Source organism: Octopus sinensis, linkage group LG6 (genome assembly GCF_006345805.1).
Source record: "Octopus sinensis linkage group LG6, ASM634580v1, whole genome shotgun sequence".
NCBI classification, from domain to species: domain Eukaryota; kingdom Metazoa; phylum Mollusca; class Cephalopoda; order Octopoda; family Octopodidae; genus Octopus; species Octopus sinensis.
The window spans coordinates 106,089,462-106,117,176 of record NC_043002.1 but is presented as its reverse complement, the minus strand read 5'-3'; the positions used below and the strand labels follow the sequence as shown (position 1 = coordinate 106,117,176).

Genomic DNA, 27,715 nt, shown 5'->3' with positions numbered 1-27,715 from the left:
CACAAACTGGTGGAGTTTGTTAGATAAATACTGTTGATTCTATGTTCCCCAATCCATCACTAGTGCTAACTTTATCAAAAAACTCAAGAAGTGCAAAGTTGACCTTGGTGGCACCAGAAACATAAAAGGATCTCACCAAATATCACACTAGATTCTGTCTGGTGTTCTATCAGTTCTGCTACAACAGGCCTCTACATGGCCTTTCAATGTGTCAGAAATAGTAGCCAAATCTACTTCAAATCCCAGCCTATCATCATCAAGGTAGGACAAGTTGGATAATGTAATTTTGGATGGGGGGGGGGGTCATGGCCAAGATGTCTTTGAACATAGGTCTGTTCAATCAGGGCTGACCTGGGCCAAACAATAATATGTAACAACAATAAGTTCCAACATTGGCACAAGGCCAGAAATAATGGAAGAAAGAACAAACAATTATATCAGTCTCATTACATAACTGGTACTTTATTTTACCAACCCCTGAAGGATGAAAGACTAAGTTAATCTCAGTGGGATTTGAACTCAGTATGAAAATACTTCAAGGCATTGTGTCTAGTGTTCTACCAACTTCACCCATCTATGATCCTCCTTGGACTGAGGATAATACTTTCAAAATGAAATATGTAATGCTGATATTTATTATTATTATTAAAGGAATCTGAAATGGTTGTTGGCCACAGTGGGAGGGAAGGTAGCCAGGGTTCAAATATATGATGAGTAAAATAACATTTATATAACACAAACAAAAACAAACAAAACACATGAACATGTTGCCCAAAGAGACATGGGTTTGATTCCTGCCTGACTCTTTGTCACTAACTTTTTCATTTTATATCTGTAGATCTTACAGATTCATTACACAATACATACATAAACACACATGCACACACACATACACACAAATACACACACTCACACACACACAGATACATATACCCACACATGTGAATGCATGTGTATATAACAATTTTAAAAAAAAAAAAAGCTAACTTGTGTTTGTAGAAAGGAATTTGGTTTGGGAATCAAAGAGAAAATGAGGAGCCATGAAAAATGGAAAAAAAAAAGAAAAGAAATTGAAAAGAAAGGTTTAATGTCTGAATTGATTATTTCCTTTCATTGCAGAGATGAGGATTTTGGGTCGAATTGCAAGAGCATGGCAATATGTGGAGGCACACTTCTGCCAAGTAATTTCATATGCGAGTAGGTGTTATTTGCTTTGTTGTTCTTCCCCGTATGTGTAAATTTTGGAGTATTTCTCAGTGAATAGTCTTAGGTTTGAATATATGCAGTGATTCTCCTTCCATGTGTTAATTTAGAAATTATTTTTTGATTAATATGATGTACCTCACTTGCCCTATAGATTTAATATAGTAGTGGGGTATTACCATTGCAGCACAGCAATGTATGTGTGAATGTGTATTCAACGTGTAGTGAGATGGACCTGGTTCATACCAGTTTTGCACAAATTGGTTCATAGCTGGTTGTTGAAGAGAGACTGAGATGAAAAAGCTATAAGGATCATTATAACAAGAAAGTGATGCAGTTGGTTCTTTAATGTCTTGAATAAAAATTAAACCTTGCATTTGCTGTCATAAAAATTTCTATTTTCATATTAAGTTTAAAAGACTGGTAATATATATTTGCTATGGTGATTGTAAAAAAAAAAAAAGGTGTGAATGTTAAACATGGCAGGATTTGAACTCCGAGTACACAGAGTCAGAATAAATGTCTCAAGCAGATTAGCAAATCTGTTAGGGGGTTGGACAAAATATCTTACAGTATATCTCTGTGTTCTGACAGTAATGGCTGCAATATTATTGATGCCTTAGAGAAGAGAGACCCATGCATGGTCAACTGCTAGTCTTCCTCAGATATTCTTGTTCAGGAGTGCAAGTACATTTGCAGACAAATGGTCAACTCTGACCAGCAGAGGCACTGTAGATCAGAGGAATTGTGTATTTGCATTGTTATGGGCCCGTCTTCCCAGTTTGTATCACTTTGCTCCAGTCCTTAAACTGTCACTTCCCATAAAACTTGTCATCAAAAATATAACCACATCGGGTTATTTTAAGTATTGTCCTTTTTACCATTACACAATACTTTAGCCCCTATTACCGTAACTATGTGTTTTTGTGTTTCTATAAAGGGAGAGTCTATCTACATTTTTCCAGTAGTTTTAGTCACGCTTCTCCTTTATTGGCATCTCATCATCTTGCAACAAATTGCATCTCCTAACTTCATTTGAAAACTCTTCCCAATCAGATGAAGGCCCAAAGCAATAAAGCATGACATTCTACAATCCTAATGACAAATAAATTTATCAAACACCTCATATTTTGATTGATTGACATAGAACAATGTCCCTAGCTTCCTTCAAGCCATAATTTTACACAATTCCAATATTTTATTAATAAAGATATATTTTACTGCAGCATTATTTTAATGTGAAATCCATAATTTTTTTCAGACAGAACTCACAGTTAAGAAAATTAGAGCTCAGCAAACTGGTTAAAATTTTGGAAGCTCACCACGGTATCACACACACGCACATACATACAGAGATATGTACATAGATCTGTTGAAAGCTGAATAAACTTTAACTCCATAAAAAATCACATTGTTTTGCACAAGGCATCTTGAATGAATGTCTTGTGAAAAAACCCAGTAATGCTAGAGTGAGGTTTCTGTTTTTCAAAAAATGAATAAATGAAGGCGTATTTGAATCTGGTCAATATCATGTGTGTGTGTATGTATACATATTATATACATTAATATATATATACGCACACACACACCTGCATGTATATATGTGCACTTTAGTTCTTTCACTAGCTTAGTCAGAATGAAGGGGAGCACCAGTGACCATTACACAGGACCTCAAAGACTGATGAGAGAATGGGAGGAATATCTTAAATGTTCTCATACAAGAAACCTCATGTGATTGCTTCCAGTATCTTACACTCTTTTAAAGAGACCCAACTGCTGGGTGTTGATGTTAAACTCAGCAAAGGAAAAGTCTGCCTCCTATATACACATATTACATGTTGAAGATGTGGTCACATTTTACTTAATGATAGGTGGAAATGGTGGTTGTAGATGTAATAGTGCTTTCAGAGAAAGTTACACAATTTAAATTTGTTTTGATTTGGTAATATACAGTTTTCTATGATAGCTTTGGTTTTATATATAATGCAAATCAGCATGCACACTGCATTGATTTCAACAATGTATCTTCCAATTGCACTGAATATCCTCTTCAGTGACTCATAAATTCAAGAGGCTGAGTACTTCAGAGACATGTGCACCCTTAATGTAAGCCTTGAGCAGTAACAGCATAATACAGTTTGTGGCAAGGTTAAACCTTTGAATTACAATTTTTTTCTACTTTTGATATGGTTTCTCTCTCCCTAATTTCCCTCACAAAATACAGATCAGTCTGAGACAATGCAAAAACTCCATTTCACAAAATGCCGAGGAGAGAGATCAAGCCCAGGACCTCAAGGTTCTCATCTTCTTAACAATCAAAGTGTGCCTGTTCACAAATATAGAAGCTTTCATTGGCTTCTGTCAATGGACTGTGGCTAGAGAGAGAGACACCAGAATATAACTGATTACATTCATGCAGTCATTCAGAGAGTAAAATCAAATTGGAAAAGAGGGAGGTGGGGTATTGTGTGTTCATGTGTGTTCGTGCATGTGTGAAGACCCACACACACACACACTACTATTTGACAGTATGAGTGAAAGGAAGTTTTAAAAAAAAGGTATAAAATATTTATAATGTAACAAACAACATTGTAATGAGTTAACAGACAACTTCCCACCTAAACAAATGTGTGCATGTACATGTGTAACTGGGTGTGTGTATACATACACATTTGAATGTGTGTGTGTGTGTGTGTGTGTATTATATATATAAATGCTCTTGCATAATTTGCCCAATTTCCAATCAGGAATGATTTAATGCCAAAAGTATGATATATGTATATATTGAAAAAAAAAAAATTAAAAAAAAAAAAAAAGATAAAAATCACCAATGTCCATTTTATATTTACAACCAGATATGACTGAGATGATGAAATTGAACTGGATAAAAGCCACATTGTCATAATTTATTACAGCAAAGTGTCTATCATTTGCTTCTTGCCATTTAAAAAGGGTGAAAAAAAAAAAAAAGTGGTGGGGACCAAAAGACTTTGTTGAAGCAAAAGCAAATTGCAAGGTAACAGGTATCTCACGACAGACCAGTTTATCGGTGGGGGAGGGGGTCTTTTATCTGTGTGAGACCACTTTAGATTGTCATTTCAGACACTGGACATTGACATTAAACATGAAACTTAAGTGAGCAATCATGTATGTGTGTGTGTGTGTGTATATATATATTCATATGCATACAAAAATGCATACTTATTTGGATATGTTATGTGTTTATATATATATATATATATATATATACATACACACACAACATATACGTGTGTGTGTGTGTGTTTATGGATTGTGGTTATGTATGCATGCACGTATATACGGAAAGAAAGACACCAGCCTGATCTCACTGCGGCAACATACAAACAACACTCCCTCAAAAAACACACAAACATTCACATGCAAACACAATGTTTTTAAAACTTTTCCTATTTTTTCTGTGTGTGCGTGTGTATATGACTGTGTATGTGTGTGTGTATATATATATATATATATATATATATATACACACACACACACATACACATATATATAGACACACACATGCACACTTTTTTAAATGTTTTTTTGGTTCTTTGTTAATTATTCTTATTCTTTACGCACACACACGAACATATATAGACACACACATAATGCATGTATATACACATATGTGTGTCTATGTATAGATATACATGTGTGTGCATGTGTGTGTGTGTGTGTAATTATTTTTCTATGAGTTAAATATTTTAAAATCCTAGTGGTGCCTCTGGATACCAACAGGCTAATTGTAATTGCTCCATACCTGGATAGTAATACCCAGCTGGGGTTATCGCTGGGAAGCCGCGACCATATGCGTAGCTGGGGAATCCAGTTGGGAAAAAACCTGCAAAGAAACAAATACATCCATAATTATAATAATGGTATCAAATTTTAGGGAAGTGGGTAGTTGAATGCATTGCCCCCAGCACTTGACTAGTATTTATTTTATCAATCCCAGAAAGGATGAATGGCAAAGTCAACCTTGGCAGAAAATGATAAAAGTACCAGCTAGCATTTTGGCTGATGTGCGGCCACCTCACTTGTGATTATAATAATGGTAATGATGGGAATTTCTAACATTTAGGGAAGAATGGTAACTGAGATTTGATTCTTGGAACCAAACCCATTTATAAACTACAGTATTTATAACATTTGTAATATTTTATATTTCCTGATTTAAAGAGATTTGCTTTTAATATCCGTTTTTGACCACCTTCTTTGCACGCAAACGATTTTTTTTTTATAATTACTGATCATCATCATCATCATCATCATTTAGTGTCCGCTTTCCATGCTAGCATGGGTTGGACGGTTCAACTGGGGTCTGTGAAGCTGGAAGGCTTCATCAGGCCCAGTCAGATCTGGCAGTGTTTGTACGGCTGGATGCCCTTCCTAATGCCAATCACTCCGTGAGTGTAGTGGGTGCTTTTTACGTGTCACTGGCACGGGGCCAGGCGATGCTGGCAACGGACACGAACGGATGGTGCTTTTACGTGCCACCGACACGGGGCCAGACAGAGCTGGCAAACGGCCACAAACGGATGGTGCTATTTATTTTTTATCTTTTGATCTCTTACCAACTTGCCCGAACCAGCAAAGCTGCCAAAGGGCTTAATCCGATTTTTTTATACAATTCCTGAAAAAAGAATTTTTTTTTGTAATCTTTACTTATAGTAATCGATAAAAAAAATTTTCAATGTAAATTGGATTAATAAATCTATTTATTATTCACTAGAATTCAGTATAGATGGATAACAATATTGTTACACACAGAAATGGCAATATGTAGCAGTATTTTAATGTTATAAACCTCAGGTGGATGAAGGGACACAGATGACGATGTTTGGATTTCAACTCAATGCATAAAGACCCAGAACATAAAATGTAAAGCACATTGATGTTCTAACAATTTTGCCAATCCCCTACTACTACTACTACTACTACTACTAATAATAATAATAATAATAATTCTTTCTACTACAGGCACAAAGTCTGAAATTTAGGGGAGCAGTATAGTCGAATACATTGACCCCCAGTACTCAACTGGTATGTAATTTATTGACCCCCAAAAGGATGAAAGGCTAAGTCAATCTAGACGGGATTTGAACTCAGAACGTAGCGACGTGCAAAATACTGCTAAGCATTTCGTCCAGCATGCTAACGATACTGTCCGCTCACCATCTTAATAATAATAATGATGATAATAATAATAATAATAAATACTGTCTAATATATGGGCATTTAGTCGATTAAATTGAGCCGAGTGTTTGACTGGCACTAGTTATTCACATTACAGAGATGACAACAAAAAGTTGACTTCAGTGGGATTTGAACACGTAATGTAATGAACCAGGTCAAATACCACGAAACAGGATTTATGTATTTTCTGTTAAAAACATACACCCAAAAGATTACGGTTTAACGTCTTGCGACTTTTCGTCAACGAACGTCAAACACACAGACACACAACATATCTCTCTCTATATAAAGCTGAAGTTGTCTGTGTATGGCAGGTTTGGTAGCCTTCAACTAACACTATCTCCTTCGAGACCCTGAGGCACAAGTTGACCAAAATTGAGAGTATGATAGAAAAAGGCTTGCTCTTCCTTCCGTAGAAGAAAAAATTCAAATCGGACCATGTTAACACCAAAAATTATTTACATCAATAAGGTGCTTTTTTTCTATGAAAATCCCTATTTTTTTACGATTTTTTGACTGCTGTGCCGCCATTTTTCGGTGTATTTCAACCAGAAAAATGCTCACTTAAAGAGAATAACAAGCTACATAATGCAAAATTTTTACTTTTCAAAAATTCGAATTCTAAAGGGTCGAAACAAACCCGAGCAACGCCGGGCGATACTGCTAGTTTCTTTAAAAAGCCGAACAATGGCAGTACGAAGAAACTAATTTTATATGTTATGAATGAATGTATTGTAAGGGAGACGACTTTGTAGATATATATAAGGGAGATAACTTAGGAAAAAGGTAATTACAAAGAAAATATTTGTTCAATTTTTTTCAAGAGAACTATTAATATTAAAAGCAGCAGACGTGTTCAGAGACGGAAATAAGACATTATACTAAAAGATATTTTTGGTCAACTTTTCCAAGATGTTTGCAGAACATTGAAATTGTACTGCATGCATTCATGCAGTGTCTGAGCAAGGCTGGCTTGTGGATTATGTCAAACAGTTGTATGTAAGGTGACCAAGTTCACTAATGATTGCCCCTCCATCTGTTTTCTATGCTGGCATGAGTTGGACTGTTTGACAGGAGCTGACCAGCTGAAGAGCTGCTCAGGCTTCACGTCCTTACTGGCATGGTTTCTACAGCTGTCTGCCCTTCCTAATGCCAACCACTTTACAGAGTGTAATGGGTGTTTCTTACACAGCACTGGCACGTGTGCTCTTATGTGACACCAGCACCTATGCATCCACAACATTAGGAATGCTCAGCTGGAAAGGGTTGCAGGGGACAAGCCTGTATGCAAGGACCACCTAGCTTTTGCTTAGCTTGATGTGTCTTTCCAAGCACAGCAAATCGTCAGGAGTCTTGGTCATCCCCTACAGACACTGGGTGTCAGAGAGAGAAATGGGCAGTTCCCATGAGCACTATCTTTTGGAATTTCTGCTATTTTGGGGTTTCCTGGTATCTGAGATAGGTAGCAATCAGCCCCTTTTGCTATCATTCCCAGGGCTGTTTTAGTCTTGAGGTTCCACATTTTGCTGATTTCTATTTCAAGATCTTTATATTTGCTCAGCTTTTGGTAGGTCTTGACAGATACGTTTATATCGATTGGGACAGTCATATCAATGAGGAGGCATGATTTTTATCTGAAGTCTTTCAATAAAATGCCTGGCCTATTTGCATCTATCTTTCTGTCAGTTTGAATGGTGAAGTTCCAGAGGAGTGAGATGTGATCATTTTCAAGCACTGGAGGTGGTTTGTGTTCCACCAGTTTTTATTATGGGGTAGGTCCAGGTTTTTGCAAATTACCCAGTGAATATATTGTGCTACTCTATCATGCCTTTTGGGATACTCTGTAGGCGCAAGAAGACTGCACTTGGAGACATTATCATTAACCTTATATTTATGGCGTTTACAAGCACTAATGCATGCAGATCACTGACCCTAGAGTATATGCAGTGTTTTGTCATACTTTCTTTTGTGTAATGTGTAGTGCTACCTTTTCTATATTGTGCATGTTTGTAAAACCTGTGATTTTGGTTGTGCCTTTGTTAACCATCCCCAAGGTACTTAATATAAAAAAGCATTTGTTTTTAGTCAGTTTTTAAAAAAAACTATTTCCAGATTTTTATGTCTGGAAATTTTCTCCATTTCTTTGATAGATAATCATAGGTTGGGACAACTATCTTGATTGGGAAGTATAACTTTATCTTGCAATCCCTGAGAGTAATAATTCCATGTGTGTGTATTGGTATAGTTCAAAATATGACTACTTTGTCATTCTCAGAGATCTTTTCTGGTAAATACCTATATAATCTTTTTTCTTTTTGTATTTCATAATGCTGGTGTAACTCGTCTAAGCCACAACTCTGACATGCTGTAGATTATTCTTTCTTGGCTAAGTCAACCTCCACATAATCTTCAGTTATTTAATATATTCTGCTTCATTATATAATTTTGGTTGCCCCGGGTGTGAAATTTTTGGTTCTGTGCTGCAGTCACAACTCCCAGCTATAGAAGCTCCTCAGCCAATGTTACAATTTTCCTATTTCTATTTAATTCATTTTTTCTGCAGCATTGGTTAACATATAGGAACCATCACTTTAGCATGGCATTTTGTAGGCCTATTTTTGCTCATGTTTTAGTTACTCAGAATTTCTTTTTTTTTTTCTTTTTCCTTCACACAGTTATCTTTTCAGTCTGTTTTGTATTTGGGGGTCTTCCTTTGAAGATAGCGTTTAGTCTTGTTCATATTTTGTCTATTTGTAAAACTTTTCTATCTTTTACTCACAAGACACTTTGGTAGTTCTATAGTAATCATCATTATCATTATGGTCATTTAAAGTCCATTGTCCATGCTGGAATAGGTTGGATGGTTTGATCAGGTTTGGCAAGCTCCACAAGGTCCTAGTCTGATTTGACATGGTTTCTAAGGCCGGATGCCTTTCCTAACACCAACTACTTTACAGAGGCTGCTGAGTGCTTTTACATGGCACTGCACGTGCACTTTTATATGGCACCGGCATGAGTGTTTTTTATGTGGCACTGACACAAAATTCTTGCAGGTAATTGTCTTCACCAGTGGTAACGTCCTCCTCACTTCTGCTGCAGGGTACAGGTCTTCTTGAGTAAATGAGTTTTATTGTTATTACTATTATTATTACTACTACTGCTGCACCATGATTGTATACAATTTCAGTCTCACACAGACAGAAGTCTACTAAATTTAAACAGGCAAAGATTCAGGTCAAAGAAAAAGACCAGGGAAGAGATTCTGTAGGCGTTTCTGTTCACTGATAATTGCACTTTGATTTCTCATACATTGGAAAGAATTCAGGAAATAGTCAACAGGTTTGGGCTTTTAGAAAACTGAAGTTTTATTCCAACCAAAGCTGGAAACAGAGCATACTCTCAAGATACAAACGTGATGAATGACAATATGCCACTCAACTGGCTCAGATGATTTAAATACCTTGGAAATACAGTAAAATTTAAGAGTAATCATGATGATGCAATCATCATCATCATCATTTAACATCCGCTTTGCATGTTAGCATGGGTTGGACGATTTGACTAAGGTCTGGCGAACCAGACTCCAATCTGATCTGGCAGAGTTTCTACAGCTGGATGCCCTTCCTAACGCCAACCACTCCGAGAGTGTAGTGGGTGCTTTTATGTGCTACCGGCACGAGGGCCAGTTTGGTGGTACTGGCAATGGCCACGCCCAAATAGTGCTTATTTTATGTGCCACCTGCACAATGTTAGAATATCTAAGGCTACACAAGTGCTTTTGGAAAGCTTTCCCATCATTTGCGGGATCAAAACAGAGTCAGTTTTGGAAACTAAAATAAGTGAATACAAATCTTGTATTTTGAACACACTTTTGTATGGACTCCCAACTACAGACATATAAAGTAACTTGAAACTTCTTACATGCGCCGTCTGCAGAATATCAGCAGCAGTCAAAATTTTAGAAAAATGTGACATACATCTCCTGTATTGAAAGCATGCTGTTGAGAATTTAGTGCAGATGGGCAGGACATACCTGAATGCAAGATGATTGCATTCTGAAAATTGTGACCCAACAAGTAGAGGGATTCCACAGTAAAAGAAGACCCCTTCTTAGGTTTAAGGTTGTTGAAACTATCTTTAAAATCCCTACAACTGAATGTAACATCTTGGAAAAGCTATTGCCTAGATTAAGCTGAGTGGCGTAAAATGTGCCACGATACATCTAAACAATTTGAGTTGAAGAAAGGAAACAATAAAAGCATTATATGCTGCAATCAACAGATATATTTGTCCAATCTGAAGCAAAATCAAAATCCTCATTGGTCCCATGGTGATTTGATAGCAACATCTATTCCTGTACTCAAATTACATTCACATATTCATCATAAACAGATGGAGCTCCCTTTTTTTTTCATCTTTTTTCTTTTTCCCCTTAGTCCTTTTCTTCAAGCACTCATACGTCAAAATCAATGAGAATGACTATTATCATTGTTATTCAGTACTAATAATAGCATAATAATTTATTTATTTTTCTTTTTTCAACCGTGTTCAGTATATGCTGAATGGCAAAAGTCCATGTTGGCTTTGAGCAAGAAAAGAAGTAATTGCTGTGGTCAATTTTACTGTTGAGATAATGAAGATACACTGTCTGCCCAACCCAAGCTAGTATAGAACAAAAATGGATGTTGGTAATTCTCCTAATGTGTAATAGAATAGAAATATACTTATCCACTGGAAAATTTTCTCTTGGCTACATACACATACATAAATGTGGTATATATATATATACATATACCACACAAACATTTTATATAAGCACACATTTCATATTCTATGTATACTTTGTAATTGTATGTGTGTTTGTGTGCATAAGCAAGTGACCAAATGGTTTAACTATTTATTGGGCTCACAATTGTTAGATTTTTCTCAATTTTTTTACCCTGAGCAAGGCACTCTGATTGCTTCATTCTCCCAGCTGAAAAAATGTATTAACTGCACTTGGTAGTTTAACTTAGCAATGAACAGGATTTCATTCAGAAGGGAGTTTTGTACTCTCAGTAGTTTAGACACCATCCATACTGGAATTAGCTCCAGTTGAATGGGTCTGTGGGTCAAGGCAACCTAACTCATAATATTCGGAATTCCTCTGCTCCCCGTTTTGTTTATAACTACAAAAAAAATTTTAAAGGTAAGTTCAGATGTGTTTAATTTGTAAAGGTGCTGTTACTCAAACAATTCTGAAAACCTGCAGGACAATCATATGTTAAGGAGTAGGAGGTCTTGAGTGTATGGTCAAAACACTTACAACAAAATGAAAGTAAAGACAAAGTTCAGATGGTGGTGTTTAAGCAAGGGGTTTTGAGTTAGACGTACTCATGTGAAGAGCAATGTGTATGGTGGGAAGAGATATTGAATTAAATCAGAGGATTCAGTAGTTTCTAATTTCAGTATATTCAACTGTTGTGTGAACAATAACAGTGCAGTGACAGCATTGACTGATGTTTAATTCCAGATGAGCGCTAACACAGCAGTTATGATCCATTCCAGTTGATCTTATCTAGTCTGTTATTCAGTCATAGTATGTTTAAAATGAATTATAATTTTGCTTTTATTTCTAGCAGGCCGCGTATGATTTGAGCAGCGTGTTTCAAAATCCTAAAAGTTTGATTGGTGTTTATTTCCTAAGAAGGGTAAAAACTCAAAGTGTGACACAAGTACGAGAAGTCACAATGCACATCATAGAAAATAATTTTCTTTTTGTGAATTTTGCAGACAAGGGAGATCACTTTCCTCGGGGGAGGTAACTCCGTTGAAACATCGCATTTTTATAAAAGGCTGCTGTTGAACGAAGAAAAACAAATTCAATTAAGTTTGCTGTCAGCACTGATCAAGAGCAGCCGATAATTAAAGACATTATGATCATCCTATCTTTCTTCGGTCAGGCTGCAATCCAGAACCACATATCAAAAATGTCTTTCTATTGTCAATGTGTCTCACCTTTTGCGATTTCAGGTGGATTTGGCCTCCATTTCTAGCAGATTGATTCTTTCAACATATGGAACTGATATTTCTTTCAGTTTAAAATAAAGAGATTTAACTGTTTGTACTTTTGTCAATGAAGCTGATTGCTGAAAAACCGTGTATTGTATTTTTTGAGGAGACTTGATGAGGACATTCCAGCACTGGCTATTCTGTCATTTCTCTATTAAGCAGAGGACTACATTATCCACTGTGTCCTTTCTTTCTCCAGACAATATTATTTCAGACAGAATAGCTTGTTTCTAGCAGATCTTTGTTGATACCTTAAGATTGAAATTCATAGAAGTTATAAACTGTATTGAGGACATGTAGTTCAGAGCAAGTCAATGACAGGGCCTAGACATAGTCACTATACATGCTATAAACAACAGCCAAATCACACTACCACCTTAAAAAGAAGGCCACACCGTGTCATTTTGTATACTTGCAAGGACTGCATTTTTCAGTGATTACATCTTTGATTATAGATCTCAGTTTGAAGGTGATCTGAAGCTAACTTGGCACTAAATAATATATCTTCCCTCTTGAACTCATAAATGCTGTGTACACCAATTAATATATATTGTATTTAATGGCTTTGTTCCTTCTTTAACCATCAAAATATCAAACTAAAGAATCTTAAGATATTCATTTTCAAAGTGCTGGCCAAAATGTAAAATTTCTAGTCAAAAGTTCCACAACGAATTTACATAAATATTTTCAATAAGATGTTACAAAATATTAGATAACATTAAGATTTAGGAATGGGTCAAAATTCTGCAATCCCTGTCATAGAGAAATTCCAAATTATTTACTCCCCAACTCCTATGCTAAAACAAAAGTAAACTAATGTCAATCAGCAGGCACATACCCAAATTCTGTTCAGGGAATTCTTAAAACATTTTTTTTAATATAACAGCTGACTTCAGTGATCACATAAAATATTTGAAAATGCAACAATAGCAATTACAGGTTGCATATCATTTCTTTTCAATCTATGAAGCTGTACAGTCCAGAAAAAGGCTAGTGAGGTCAATTGACTGAGAAAGGAACATTTGTAACTATGTAAATGTAATCTGTGTAATATGAAGATATATATATATTCTTAGAAACATTTAGATGAGTAGAAAGAAAAATTTGAAAGAAATATAGGCATAATAGTTTTAAAAGTGTCAAAAGTAAAATATAAATTCTCTGGTAATAGTAGTAGTAGTAGTAGTAAAAGTAATAATAATAATCTCTAACACTGAATACAAATTAAACGATGGCTGTGATTTGATGGAGTAGGAGTAGTAGGAGGAGAGGATGAGGAGGAATAGTAGGAGGAGGATAACGGTGCAGTAAACTTACAGAATTCAGGCATGATTAGGTCACTTGGGACATCCCACACAACGTCACCATCTGTTGTCACTACAGCAGGAGTAGAAAAAGAGAAGGTGGTTGGTCGTTTTTAGTCAGCCAGTGGCAGCAGCAGCAGGACATATATACATACACACACAAATACAATACTTATACATGCATATGCATAGCTACACAATCCCCAAAATATCCAAACATACACATGCATATATATATATAGTAAATACATTTTTCCATAAAAAAATGTGAGTGTGTTGATAGCTATATAAAACACGGGTATACCTTTATATCCACGTTTATTGTATTTTGTGATACCATCCAAAATACAGTGACTAACACAACCTCAGTGTATATAACGGTATACAAAGGTTTTACAATAGCTATCATCATAACTCATCCACGATATCATTGCTTTAAACTTTAAGGAATGGCATCAGATCCAGGTAAGACGCACACACACAACCTTATTCACTCGCACATGCAAATGTGTAATGTATATTATGACATACATTCGAAAGTGTGTATGAGCATATTATACATAGACAAATACCATATTTACTCATGCATAAGTCACACCCCTACTTCAGGGTTAAATCTTGAAACAAAAATGTCCCCCTTCATATTCAAGTAAGCCCATGTTTTTTTTTTAATTTTAGATCAATTATGAAATAGTGTGAATTATACACGAGCAAACAGTGTCTGAGTGTGTGTGCATGTATATATATATATATATATATATATATATATTAGTTATCGCCATACTAATATTTTCCGGGAACGCTGCCGTTGTTCTCTTTTAGAGAGACTTAGTAATTTTAATATTTCTATTATATATATATACATATATATATATATATATATATATATATATATATATATATATATATATATATAAAATGTGCATACACACATACCCATACTTATAGCCAAACGCACAGATCTATATACACACACCAGCAATACACAAGATCTCTACAATGAGGCAGCATGGAACATGTGTCATGATGAGGGAATATATCACAAAAGGTATAAAACAGCAAAAGCTACTACTACAACTACTAAAAACAATAACAAATACAATAATTCCTAGAAAATAGTGTCATGTTTATTTATGTATCTATATAGGATTCACATTTATTTGTGTTAGTTTGGCTTTCATTATGCATATTTGTATCTTTATGTATTCCAGTTTCACCCTGTGGACACACAAGCATGTATGTGTGTGTGTGTGTGTGTGTGTGTGTGTGTGGGTGTGCATGAAAGCATCTATATCCATCTATGATTTAATGCTTGAGGGGATCTTTATGTATTAATGCAGAATGCTGTATGTGTGTATGTGTATATGTGTCTGCATGCGTGTGCGCATATTAGTATAATTGCGTTGTTGTTTTTCTTCTTTTTCAAATAAAAGAAAAACAGAGAAGCAGCCAACTGTTAATATTTCCCCCAATCTATGCAAAGTTCTAAATCTGAAGAGATGTCAGACCTATTCTAGCAATCTTGAAATATTTATCAAAGAAAAAATTTCAAACACCATATGTTGGCACCATAAAAGTAAAGCTATAATATCCTAGTAATTCCTATCACCCCTAACAAAAGATTCTGATGATTGAGCCAATGAAAAACTACTATGTGGTCATTTGATTCACTAGAGATAACAACCAAATCCACCTTCAGCCCTGCTTTTTTTTTTTTCATCATAAAATGATTTCAGGTGAGGACATATTAAAGCACCACCTGTTTAAAAAGTGGGGAGGATACATAAAGTAATCTTGTATTCAAAAAGGATGTCATGAATGGAATCTTTTTGATAATCATAGGGTTTGCTGGATCAGGAGTGACCTGGGGCTAAACAACAATGGCAAAACAATGTTGTACTCCAGATAGTTGACATGCTAGAAATAGTAGCTAGAATAGCCAAGCAACGAAATAGATATTACATAAGGTAGCCCTATCATGCTCGGAATGGTCAGTGGCAAGAGAGGAAGAGGCCGACTAAGAACCTGCTGGCTTGACACCATCAGGAGTGATACTGGAATGAACGTGGCCAATCTGAAGGAAGCGGCCCAGGATAGAACTGACTGGAGGACACTGATCCAACGAGTGACCGAGAGTCAACTTCGACTGAGCGGATAGAGAGAGAGCCCTAGCTATATAAAGATATGGAATGAAGGCTTTTGATGCATAGAGTTAGCTACTGAACCAGCAGTTAAACAAGAACTGAATTAAATTGTATGAATGCACTTAAGGAAAACAGAAGGGAGTTGTTTCCACATCATGATTATCAGAGTGTGGAGGAGATACAGTAGTAATTTTATGAAAGACAGTATTCATGTTCAGAACGGAAGCTACAATGCTCTTCAGCTGAGGGCTTGACAATATCCTTAGTCTCAGTTGGTTGCATCTGATAGGACCCTAGGGAGGAGGTACCTGAGGACTCTACCCCTATGACTCTTAGAGAAATAGTGAGTGGAGTAAATGAATTGGTGGATTATTATAACTACTTCTAATAATAATAATGACATGAATAATTTATTTTTACAAGACAAGGCACAAGACAAAGGCCAGAAATTAGTGAGGAGGAAATCATATAAACTGCAGTGTTTGACTTGCATTCTCCTTGCCAGATATGTTGCATAGTTGATTACATTGACCCTAATACTTGACATACTTTATTTTGTTGACCCGGGAAGGAGAAATAGTAAAGTTGACTTTGGTGTTGTTTGAATATAAAAAGCCAGAAAAAACTCCCCTAAACAATTTCTCCAATGTGCTGATAATTCTATCTGCTGGTAATATTTCTGTTAACCCTTTCGTTACCAACCCGGCCAAAACCGGCTCTGGCTCTGTAGTACAAATGTCTTGTTTTCATAAGTTTTGAATTAAAATATTCCACCAAGCCTTAGTCGCAATTTACGTTCCTAACATTAGCTGAATGATAACTAAGTTATTTTACTAAATTCTTTGTTATATTTAAAATAATTGAAAGAAACACAGAGCATCTCAAAATAAATACAGTAACGAAAGGGTTAATGATTTTGTTTATAAATAATGACTACTTAGGCAAGAGGTCAAAAATTTTGAGAAGAAATATGTGATTGTATCAACCTAGATACTTAATAGGTATTTCATTTTATTGATCCTAAGAAGGATATAAGACAAGATTACCCATGACAGGATTTGAACTTAGAATGTAAAAAGCCAGAAGAAATAACCCAAAGTATGTTGTCTGATGTTTTAACAATTTAGCCAACTCATAACCAAAATGATTTTCAAGACAAGAAATGGACCATCACAATGTGCTGTGATTGCATCACTTACTTGTTGACCCCACAACCTAACTGATATTTATTTCATTGATCCCAAAAGGATGAAAGGACAATTGATAGAATTTGAACCCAACTAAATACAAAAACAAAAGTGATGTAAAAATACAGTTGGGCATTAAAAGGTATCAGGTTGATGTATGAGAAGTAATAGATGTGATAAGAGTGGTGTAGACATGTGATGTGAAAAGACAACAAATGCTTAAATGCTGAGAAAAAGATTGTTGTGTGTTGGTAGTGGGGAATACCTAGAGTGGAAGAAGAATAGGAGAGATGTGGAAAGAGTAGATGGAAACAGATGTGACAGCACAGGATTTAGGACAAGATTCCACATCAATAATGTGGTGCGTTTTGAACCTGTGCAACTGGTAGATAAAGCAGATGTTTAAACAGTAAAGGAAAGTTGAAGTGTTATGTTCTGTTGTTATTTAGCCCTAGGTTGGTCTTCATCTAGCAGACTATGATCAACAGCTTTCTAGCCATGGCTATCTTGTCCTTTTCAGACAATATTTCTATGATTGTAGTGTGTTATTTGAGGGAGACCGGGAGGCAATTTCTAGTATGTCCAAGCCGCCATAATGGCCCTTCTGTTGTTTATCTACAAATCCAGTAGACTTACAATGAAAGGTGTTTCGGCCTTCTGGCATTTCTTCAGGACATAAATGTCTCTTGGCTCAGATCAAACACTGAGACTTTTTTCTTAAGATGGCAAAGTGTGATATGATTTATTTTCAGTGTATCAATTGCCCATGTAGAACCTTTTTCATAATGCTGACAGGGGTTGGGCAATGAATATTTTTGTATGTAAAGAGATCACTGGCTGAGATCTATCAAGCCTCACAGTTGAGATCCTTGTAGACATTTGTAACTCATAACCTACTGATGAGGAGGAAGCAGAAAGGGAACAAACTATAAGCTTAAATTTTGGTCTGGTTTCAGTATTTTACCTATGGTTTTGTTTAGCCTTGGGTTAGCCAGGATCCAAAAGAGCTATGATAAAACCAAAGGGGCTTCAGGCAAGAGCATCTCATCACTTTACAGGAATGAAGCAGTTAGTAATTTACATCATATAAAAAGCATTGTGTTATGTCCATGGCCAAGACACTGAAGTTTCTCTAGCTAAAGCCACCTAGCTGAAATAAGTACCATGGGGTGGATTATAAATCACCAACAAGCAACACAAATAAAACTGTTACTGATAGTATTGCTAACATTATAATTATTACGATGGTCACTATTACTACCACCGACAGCACTATCATCAGCGGCAGCACTACCATTACCACCAGCTTCAGTGATGCTGCAATCACCACTAAAATTACAGCTGCTAGACTAAATGTTGTTAGATGGGGGCCAACTGAAGTGTCTCGGCAATGTGGAGTGGAGAGGAGAAAAGGAGAAGGTAAGAAAGACAGAAGAAATACAAAAAAGGTAAAAAGAAAAGAAAACAAAAAACAAACATAGCAAAGATTCACAACATCAACAGCACTGCATATACTATGCAAGACAGAAGCACATGTTTTGCAGCAGATCTAGAGGGAAAGGGTTACATACAGATGTGCTGGGATGAGAGGGGAATCAGAACCGAGGGTGGAGAGAGAGGCTGGTAGAACGTTATCATTATTATTGTTGTTATTAAGGCAGTGAGCTGGCAAAAATGTCTGAGCACCAGAAAAAATTCATTGCAATATTTCTTCCAGCTCTTAATGTTCTGATTCAAATCACGCTCAACTCAGATTTGCCCTTCATCCCTCTGATGGCAGTGGTGGTGGTTAGGGGTCAATGAAATAAAGTACTAACCTTACCCCTTCCCCTCAAAAATTGCTAGCCTTGTATCTAAATCAGAAACTGTTCCTATTATTGTTGGTAGGCTCATTACTGACATAATACCCTGTAGTATTCAGTAAAAGGTATTCACATTCTAAGTTCAAACCCCACTGAAGTCAACTTTACTTTTCATTTCTTTCCGATGCCAATAAAATAAATGTCAACCACTGAAGTTGATTTCACCCACTCACCTCTCCCAACAAATATCTGGCTTTGTGCCTATGTTAGATAATATGTTTATAATTATTCTTTTCTACTCTAGGCACAAGGCCCAAAATTTTGGGGGAGGGAGCCAGTTGATTACCAGTACGCAACTGGTACTTATTTAATCGACCCCGAAAGGATGAAAGGCAACGTCAACCTCTATGGAATTTGAACTCAGAACGTAAAGAGACGAAATACTGTTAAGCATTTCGCTTGGTGTGCTAACATTTCTGCCAGCTTGCTGTCTTAATATGTTTACAATTATTATCAGTAAAATTGTCAGGGTAGTGGACAAAATGCCTTGCAGGATTTTGCTATGTTCAGTATGCCCTGAGTTCAAATCCTGCAGACGTCATCATGATCTTTCATTCTTTTAGGGCTGATAAATGAAGTACTTGTCCAGGATGGTGAATTAGTGGAACTGACAGAACATTGCAAGGATATTTGGCAGCATTATATTCCAGCCTATTGAATTCTAAATTGAAATCCTGTCGTTAGTGGTAACTAAGGAATTGAATCCAGCAAGATCGGAAATGGAATCTCCAACAAGTTCCCTCACAAATTCCACAATGGTTTGGCCAACCCAAAATTATGGGCAAGGACACTTGCCTGAGGTACTACACAGAAGGTTTGAAGCAGTACCCATGAAGTTGTGGAGGTAACTTCTTAACAATAGTCAATTCTCATCAATCTCCCTCCTGAGGTGTATAAAAAAAGTAGCAGTCATGTACGGAGATTAATAGAATTATCTACACCTTTGAGTCAAAATGTGTAACTGTCTCTCCAGCCACAAATACTTAGGTTAACCTTATCTTTCAAGGCTTAATGAAGCATGTGTTGGTGCCATGTAAAAAGCATCCAGTCCACACTGTGAAGTAGTTGGCATTTGAAAGAGCATCCAGCTGTAAAAACCATGCCAAAACTGATCTCACTTGTGCTGGTGCCACGTAAAAAGCACTCGGTCCACTCTATGGGGTAGTTGGTGTTAGGAATGGCATCCACCCATAAAAACCATGCCAAAACAGACACAGCAGCCAGGTGTAGTCTTCTACCTGGCTGGCTCCTGTCAAACCATCCAACCCATGTCAGCATGGAAGATGGAGGTTAAATGATGATGATGATGTACCAGTCAAATACTAGGGCTTACTGAAAAATATTCTGGTCTTATATTTATTTACGAACTCATTCTTCTTATTGTTATTAATATACAAGATTGGTGAACAAAGAGAATTATTAGACATGAGATTTGGGGCAGTTAGTTATGACTCTTCTGTTTTGAGTTCAAATCCCAATTCCATCAATGTCAACTCTACCTGTCATGCATTTGTGGGCCAATTAAATAAAGTACCAGTCGACTGCCATTCTCTTCCCCCAAAATTCTATGACAAAAAATTATTGTTATAATTATCACTATCATCATTATGTCAACACTAGTAGTCTAATGAAATCACTACTATACAATATTGCAGCAGTGCAGAGTGAACTGACTGCAGAGACGCAGCACTGAAGTGGGGGAGAGGGGGAGTTGCCAGTAGCAACAGGACTGCATTCAAGGTATATTTGATTTAGGACAACTAGTGTGATTTGATATGGTGATGGTGGTGTGGGTATTTATTTCTATGTTAACAGCTGTGAGTGTGTATGTGTGTAACTGTGTGGTGATGTGAGCATGTATTGTTCTTTAACCCCAGGACAATACTAACAAAGCAGGTCTATGATGAAATGTATTCCACCTGTTTCCATCCCATTTTTGCCTACATATCAACTTGAGGCTAAAGCACACAATTATCAAAAAGTATCCCTTTTTAAGGCAGTAAGGTGTAGTTTAGCTGCTATTTCTATGAAGTTGAGTGACCATGTAGAGGCCTCCTTGTTTGTTGTGGTGGTGTGTGTATGTGATGACTATGATGATGTTTTGTGTGTGTGATATGTGTGTGTGCGTGTGAGGGGAGGGGGTAATGCAGATGGTGGTATATGTCTATGGTTGTGTGAATTTTTGTACAATTGTCTGGCTACAAGAGAGCATTTATTTTTCTTTTCTAAATATTTTTGTCCAGAACATATACATTATCCATTATTTTTGTGGAATTGCCTTCATAACTAATGAGGTCTTAATTCAATTAAGATCTTAATTATAAATTAACAAAGAAAATACATCTCATATAAACTCAGGACTAGTTTTCTTTTTTACATTCCTGTAAAGGCAGTGCTCCAGCTGGCCTATGACAGCTAAAACAAACTAATGAGATACCTCTATTATATTTTACCAAACTGGATCCCCTCTATGCCCTGACAGACACATTTAGGAATTTGGCTTCACTTACCATAGGCTCCCCGTGTCAGCCCTCGCCCTCTTGCTGCCAATGTGGTTGGTAACATCACTTCTTTCGGTTGAGCTTTCTTACATTCGACCTAGAGGTGCAGCACAAAGACACAGAGACAGAAAATGTGTAATGACATGGAGTCAAGAAAACAAATTTATTAATTCATTAAAAGAAGAAAACAAAACAACTTTGTCATCACTAAATTCATAAAAGAAATGTAAAATACACTGCATCACAAGCAGCATGACCATGAATCTAATGAAAAGGTTTTGGTGATAATTATGCTGTAAAATGTTTAGATTTTAAGGAAATATGAGGGGGACCCAAAAGAAATCAGAATTTTGCAATATTATTTTATTCCTGTAGTTTTACATGTTTACACTTTTATCACCTTCAAAATATTCTCCATTTGAAGCAATGCATTGGCCCAGGTGTATTTTCCAATGTTCGAAGCAGTCCTGGAATTCTTGTCAGTGAAGTTTTTTAATGCATCTGTTTTTTTCTTCACCTCTTCCACATCTGCAAAACGTTTTCCTTTAAGGATTTTTTTCATCCATTTGGGGGAACAGAAAAAAAGTCAGAGGGAATAGGGAAGATGGGTAAGTGTAGGTTATGCCATTTTTGGCAAAAACTTTCTCACACTCAAGGTGTGCATGGAGGTGCATTGTTGTGATGAAACTACCACTCTTCAATTTGTCGCAGGTTGGGACGTTTTCATCTCACCACGTCTCACAAACACTTCAAGACCGCCAAGAAAAATGTCTGGTTGGCAGTTTGACCAGGAGGAGCAAATTCAGTGTGGACAATTCCTTTCGCATTGATGCAACAAATCAGCATCATCTTGACATTGGACTTCACTTGATACACATTTTTGGGGCATGGTGACATTGAATGCTTCCACTGACCTGGAAGGTCAACTGTTCTTACAGTTTATGACATACATTCAGTCAGGACTGCTTTTGATCGTCTGTGAGTAAGCAAGGCACAAATTTTGCTGCAATTCCTTGCTCAAAATTCATTGGCAGGATACATTGGTCAAGTTCATCAATTGTTCAGAAATGATCCTCCAAGAATGAATTTTTGTGATGTTTTCATTTGTTCAGGAGGTTGACAGTTGCCCTGAACAAGGAGGGTCTTCAAGCAACAAGCACATAAACCATTCACAAACTTGTATTTTGGTCATGGCTGTGCCCTTGTAAGCTGTTTGAAACATTGCAACTGTTTTGGCCACTACTTTCTCCAGCAGAAAATAAAATTTCATAGAAGCACACTGTTCCTTTGTTTCAGCTACTGCAAAAATTGATGAACAGGTAAGAAGCACTACAAAACAAAGATGCACCACATGGAAGAACACTCGCTGCTGCTGGTTGGCAGGCTGATGCCTGAGGGTTACATCAAGTGACTTCTAGCAGCAGAAGCCTGAACTGCAACAGGCTTTGTTCCACAGAAAATTGCTTCCAGTTACTTTTGGATACCACCTCATATATTCTAAACATTTTCATTATGAATGTCTATAAAGGACAATAAAGAAGATGGAAAATATATGTAATATGTGTGATAGTAAATCCATTAAATTGTTTCATACACCCAATTTAACTCTGAGTGAGTGCATTCATTCATTAGTGAGTGAATAGTAAATGCAAACGTGTGTGTGTGTGTGTTTAAAAAAGAGAGAAGAAAGTTCTGACATCAAGTGTTGGATTGAATGCTACGTCTGCTGTGAACCATTCAGCTGTACATTTGTTTAAGTTGAAGGCTCTAACCAGTCAAATTTGAAGGAAACATTACTAGTCTTATTTCGTTTTTGGATTTGGTTTGCAAGATTCTTTATGTGAGTTTGTGTGTTGAAGCATATTCTGTTGTGTCTGGGGAGAGTCAGTCACTTTTGGTGCCTTGTAATTTAACACACACACACACACCGGTAAAATTTCCACTTATTTCTTTTTTATTTTTCTAAAATTTTCATTGCGTCTTGCAACCTTTTCAATAGTTTTGACTGTTGAAAACTATTGAAAATGTTGCAAGATGCAACGAAAATTTTAGGAAATAAAAGAAATAAGAGGAAATTTTACCGGTGAGTGTGTTTAATTATAAAGCACAAAAAGAGAATGACTCTTTCCAGACAGCAAATTACTAGTCATGTTACAGAGAAACTGGGACCCTCGTGTTTTCACACAGAAATACACAATATATCATTTTTAGCCCTTCAGCATTCAGACTATTCTGTCAAATGTAATACTTTTTTATTCACGTTGTTTTGATTTAATCATGCATTATCTTGTAGCTTCAAGATATGATGGTGTAATTTGTTTTTTAGAATGACATTTGAAGGGTAGGTGTGAGAAGCTGGATCCAACCAGTTTGAACATGAAACAGAATATTTAAATTGGATTTGCCATAACTATTAAAGCATAAAAGTCAATTTAAAATTTTTCTCCTCCTTTATAATTAATTATGTATCCTCTGACATGTATTCTTATGGATTAGATCACAGTACCATGAACTTCCATTATAATCTCTAATTATATCGGATTTCAAATTATTTCCAGCAAATTAAGGTATCATACCAGTTTATTAATTATCTTGAGATTAATATTTTTCATATTGTATAGTTAACAATATTTTAATTTATTTCTGTCAGTAAATATGACATTTTAAATATCACCTGCATTCAGAATTTAAACACTATAACTTGGAGAAATCTCAATGGTTTTCTTCAGAAATAATACTATAACTTACCTTTCTCCTCAAATACTAATCACACCTTGGTGCCACATAAAAAGCAGCCAGTACACCCTGTAAAGTGGTTGGCATTAGAAATCATGCCAAAGTAGGGTCTGGTGTAACTCTCCAGCTTGCCAGCTCATGCCAGCATGAAAGATAAATATTAAACAATGGTGAGGATAATTTATAAGTTCTGTAAAAATCTAAATTAATAAATACCCTAGATGACTTTCTTCTAACATAGAAGTCAATGGTTTTACATCTCTACTCTACTCCAAGTCACCCATTTCTTACAGTCCTGGATTTTTCTTAGTCATCGCAACCAATTTGTAATCATTCCTCCAAATATACATGTATATTGATCATCCTGCTTATCTTAATGTCCACTTTTCCAGATTGAATCATTGAGGTAAATTTTCTATGGTCACTAGCCTTCCTTGTTGCCGGCTCCCACCTGTTTCCACGTAAAGTAATATTTCCCCATAACCAGGAGGCTGGAAACACTGCTTTTTCGATGCCCATCTCTAACTATCACTTAAGGCAAAGACAAGGGTACATACATTGATTTCAACAATAATAATATCAACAAGGCTGTTACTTACCATTTTTTTATTTATTTCGTGAAAGTGTATTTCACACACCTTATCTACAACATCTTCACTTTCGAAGGTTACAAACCCAAAACCTGGATACAGAGAAAGAGAGGGAGGAGAAGAGAGAAGAAAGAGAGGAAAGAAAAAGAAAAGAAAAATGTATTAAATTATAACAACATAATAATTAAACAATTAAACCCCCTACCAACCTCTACTCAATACTTAAATACATACACAACTCAAATAACATAATATTAACAGTAAACAGTGTTAAAAGAGTAAACAATGAAAAGCAATTAAACAATGTTCTAATTAGGAGTAGGTTCTATAATAAATGATAAGAGGATGTTAAGTGTAGCTTCATTTGGAAATATGGACAACTGTATACACACACACACACACACACACGCTGCTGTTTAGCCTCAGGTCAGTATCGAATGAGCAGACCTATGATGACCAAAATCATTTCAGCCATGACCATCCCATCTTAGAGCTATTCAGGACTATATTATCAACCATGCAACTTCCTTATTTAAAACTAGAGGGGAAGGATATGAGGGAGATTTGGCAGCTAAACCAATGTGAAAGAGAAAATTAAAACACTTGCAGAATTTGAACCCAGATTATAAAGGGATTGTGTTTTGGCCATTGATTCTACCAATTCATTGCACATCTTTTAGCAGTTTCATTCACTGGATGGTGCCCAAACTGGGAAATCACATTCAAGAATTTTAGAGAAGTATATCAAGACTAGATAATATTTAACTTGTATCTATTTTATTGCTCATGTAAAATCCTGTCATCATCCTCTTTTTAACATCCTTCTTGTATGTGGACGTGGGCTGGACAGTTTGGCAAGAACTGATGGATCAGAGTAGTGCACCATGCTCTACTGTCTGCTTCAGATGATTTCAACAGTCGGATGTCTTTCCTGATTCAAACCACATAACGAGTCCACCGAATGCTTTTATCCTTGCACCAACAAAAGTGAAGTCTCTACGCAGTTCACAAGACTCAGATCCCCTTTAGCTCAACAAAGCTACAGCTGAGGAGAGTGTCTATTTATGGTCGAAAGTGTAATGTTGAAATTGATGTATGGTAAGATGGCTGAGTTAGACACTAATATTTCTGTTTGAATAAAATGTTTCTAAACACACACACACAAACAGGTTTCTACACAGTTTCCACTTAGTAAAAAGTTAGATGGCACATATACTTTTCTGGTAAAAGTATATGTGCTCTACAAAACTTGTTAAACTGTTTTTATTATAACTCAACATTAACATGCACACATACTATAGGGGTTTATTTCTGTTTCTGCCTACTGTACACACTGACAGTATATCCAGAGATATACTTGGCCAAAGTGCCATACGGTGGGACTGAACCTGAAACTATAAGAGCGATGCTTGCACACAGAAATATGTGTCAAGGTTAAACCACTACATCAATCTACTTTCCTCCTCATTTCCCTCCTCCACTAGCCTCATTTTAAGATAAGATGATTAGAAGTAGAAATACCAGAGGTAGCGGGAAGGTGGGAGAGAATATCACTCTAATCTGTAATTTCACCCGTGATAATCAGGTATGTAGACAACCACCGCCACCAATACAATGATCTCTGTGGTATAATGCTATTGCTTGTTTTAATTAGAGGAAGATAGGGCACGAGATTGCATTTGTTAGAATAAATCATAGAAAATGACTGGTGTTAGTTTTGTAGACCCTTGAGGGGAGTAAAAACAAAGTCAAACCTAGCAAGATATGAACCTAAAACCTAGGTAAAAAATTTAGTCAAAAGCAGCCAGTTAAGCTTTCAGTACTAAAATGATGGGATTATTATTATTATTATTATTATTATTATAAGCAGCAGTGGTGGTGGTGAATAAAACCAATAATTTAAAATTTACAGAGGTAAAAAAAAAAAACCAGTGTACATATAAGAAGATAACAGTTAATCCTTAAATATTTAATAAGGCTATTACTACTATTATTACTACTACTACTATCGGTTATCCCTAATCCCAAGATTACTATGATTACTACTACCACTGATACTAATAATAATCATACCACATATATTGTTGTATAATTAATATCATAAAAATAATCCTACACCTTGGGCTACTAGTACCAGAGCACCTCTTCCCCTCCACACTGCTACAGCACAATCATTACCACTACATCAATACTTCTCTACCATTACCACCACTGCTGCTGCAACTACCCCATTTACTACCACAGTAACTACAACTACAACTGAAGCCCCAGCTCCACTGAAGTTGCATTAATACTGGTTTCATAACTACAATCCAACCAGATTGTCATCATCATCACCACAGCCAACAAATCACAACACAACTATACACACCTCTACACTATTACATGGATTACACACTTTGAGAGACAAAGAAAAAAATTGGATGGTCATGGATGGAATATCTTTGATATTAGGTGAATAAGATAAGGGTTAAAACTGAGGCTAAACAACAACAACATAGCAATGAACAAATGCTGCTGTTACATATGCAGACACATTCTCAACTGCACACATGCACATAACCCCATATACATGTGTGTGTACATAGATGTCTAGATACAAATATACTACATATGCAATATTCAACACAGAAACTGCTCATACCTCTCATTTTGAATGTCTTCTTTTCCAAAAAGAAAAAAAAACCTATTTTATTAAATAATCGTATAACCATATAAGCTTAACTTAAGAGTGGCATGGAAAAATATAGAAACCAAGTATTTGGCCAGTGTATTAATAATCTATCATATCAACATTATTATCATCATTTAACGTCCTTTTTCCATGCTGGCATGGGTTGGACGATTTGACAAGAGCTGCCAAGCTGGAGGGGTTGGACCAGATTCCAATTATGTTTTGGAATGGTTTCTTCACTTG

The 27,715-nt window shown here is 36.1% G+C and overlaps 1 protein-coding gene across 1 annotated transcript in view; it reads right to left on the bottom strand.

Moving 5' to 3' along the window:
• The window catches only part of LOC115212906 (RNA-binding protein Musashi homolog 2), a 217,096-nt gene that overhangs the window by 56,659 nt on the left and 132,722 nt on the right, over positions 1–27,715 (bottom strand). Inside the window, exons 6-9 of the mRNA XM_029781723.2 lie at positions 24,808–24,890; positions 21,482–21,569; positions 13,792–13,851; positions 4,988–5,068 (exon numbers count right to left, since the gene is read on the bottom strand). Coding sequence (XP_029637583.1) covers positions 4,988–5,068; positions 13,792–13,851; positions 21,482–21,569; positions 24,808–24,890 — 312 coding nt within the window. The remainder of the gene's footprint in view (positions 1–4,987; positions 5,069–13,791; positions 13,852–21,481; positions 21,570–24,807; positions 24,891–27,715) is intronic.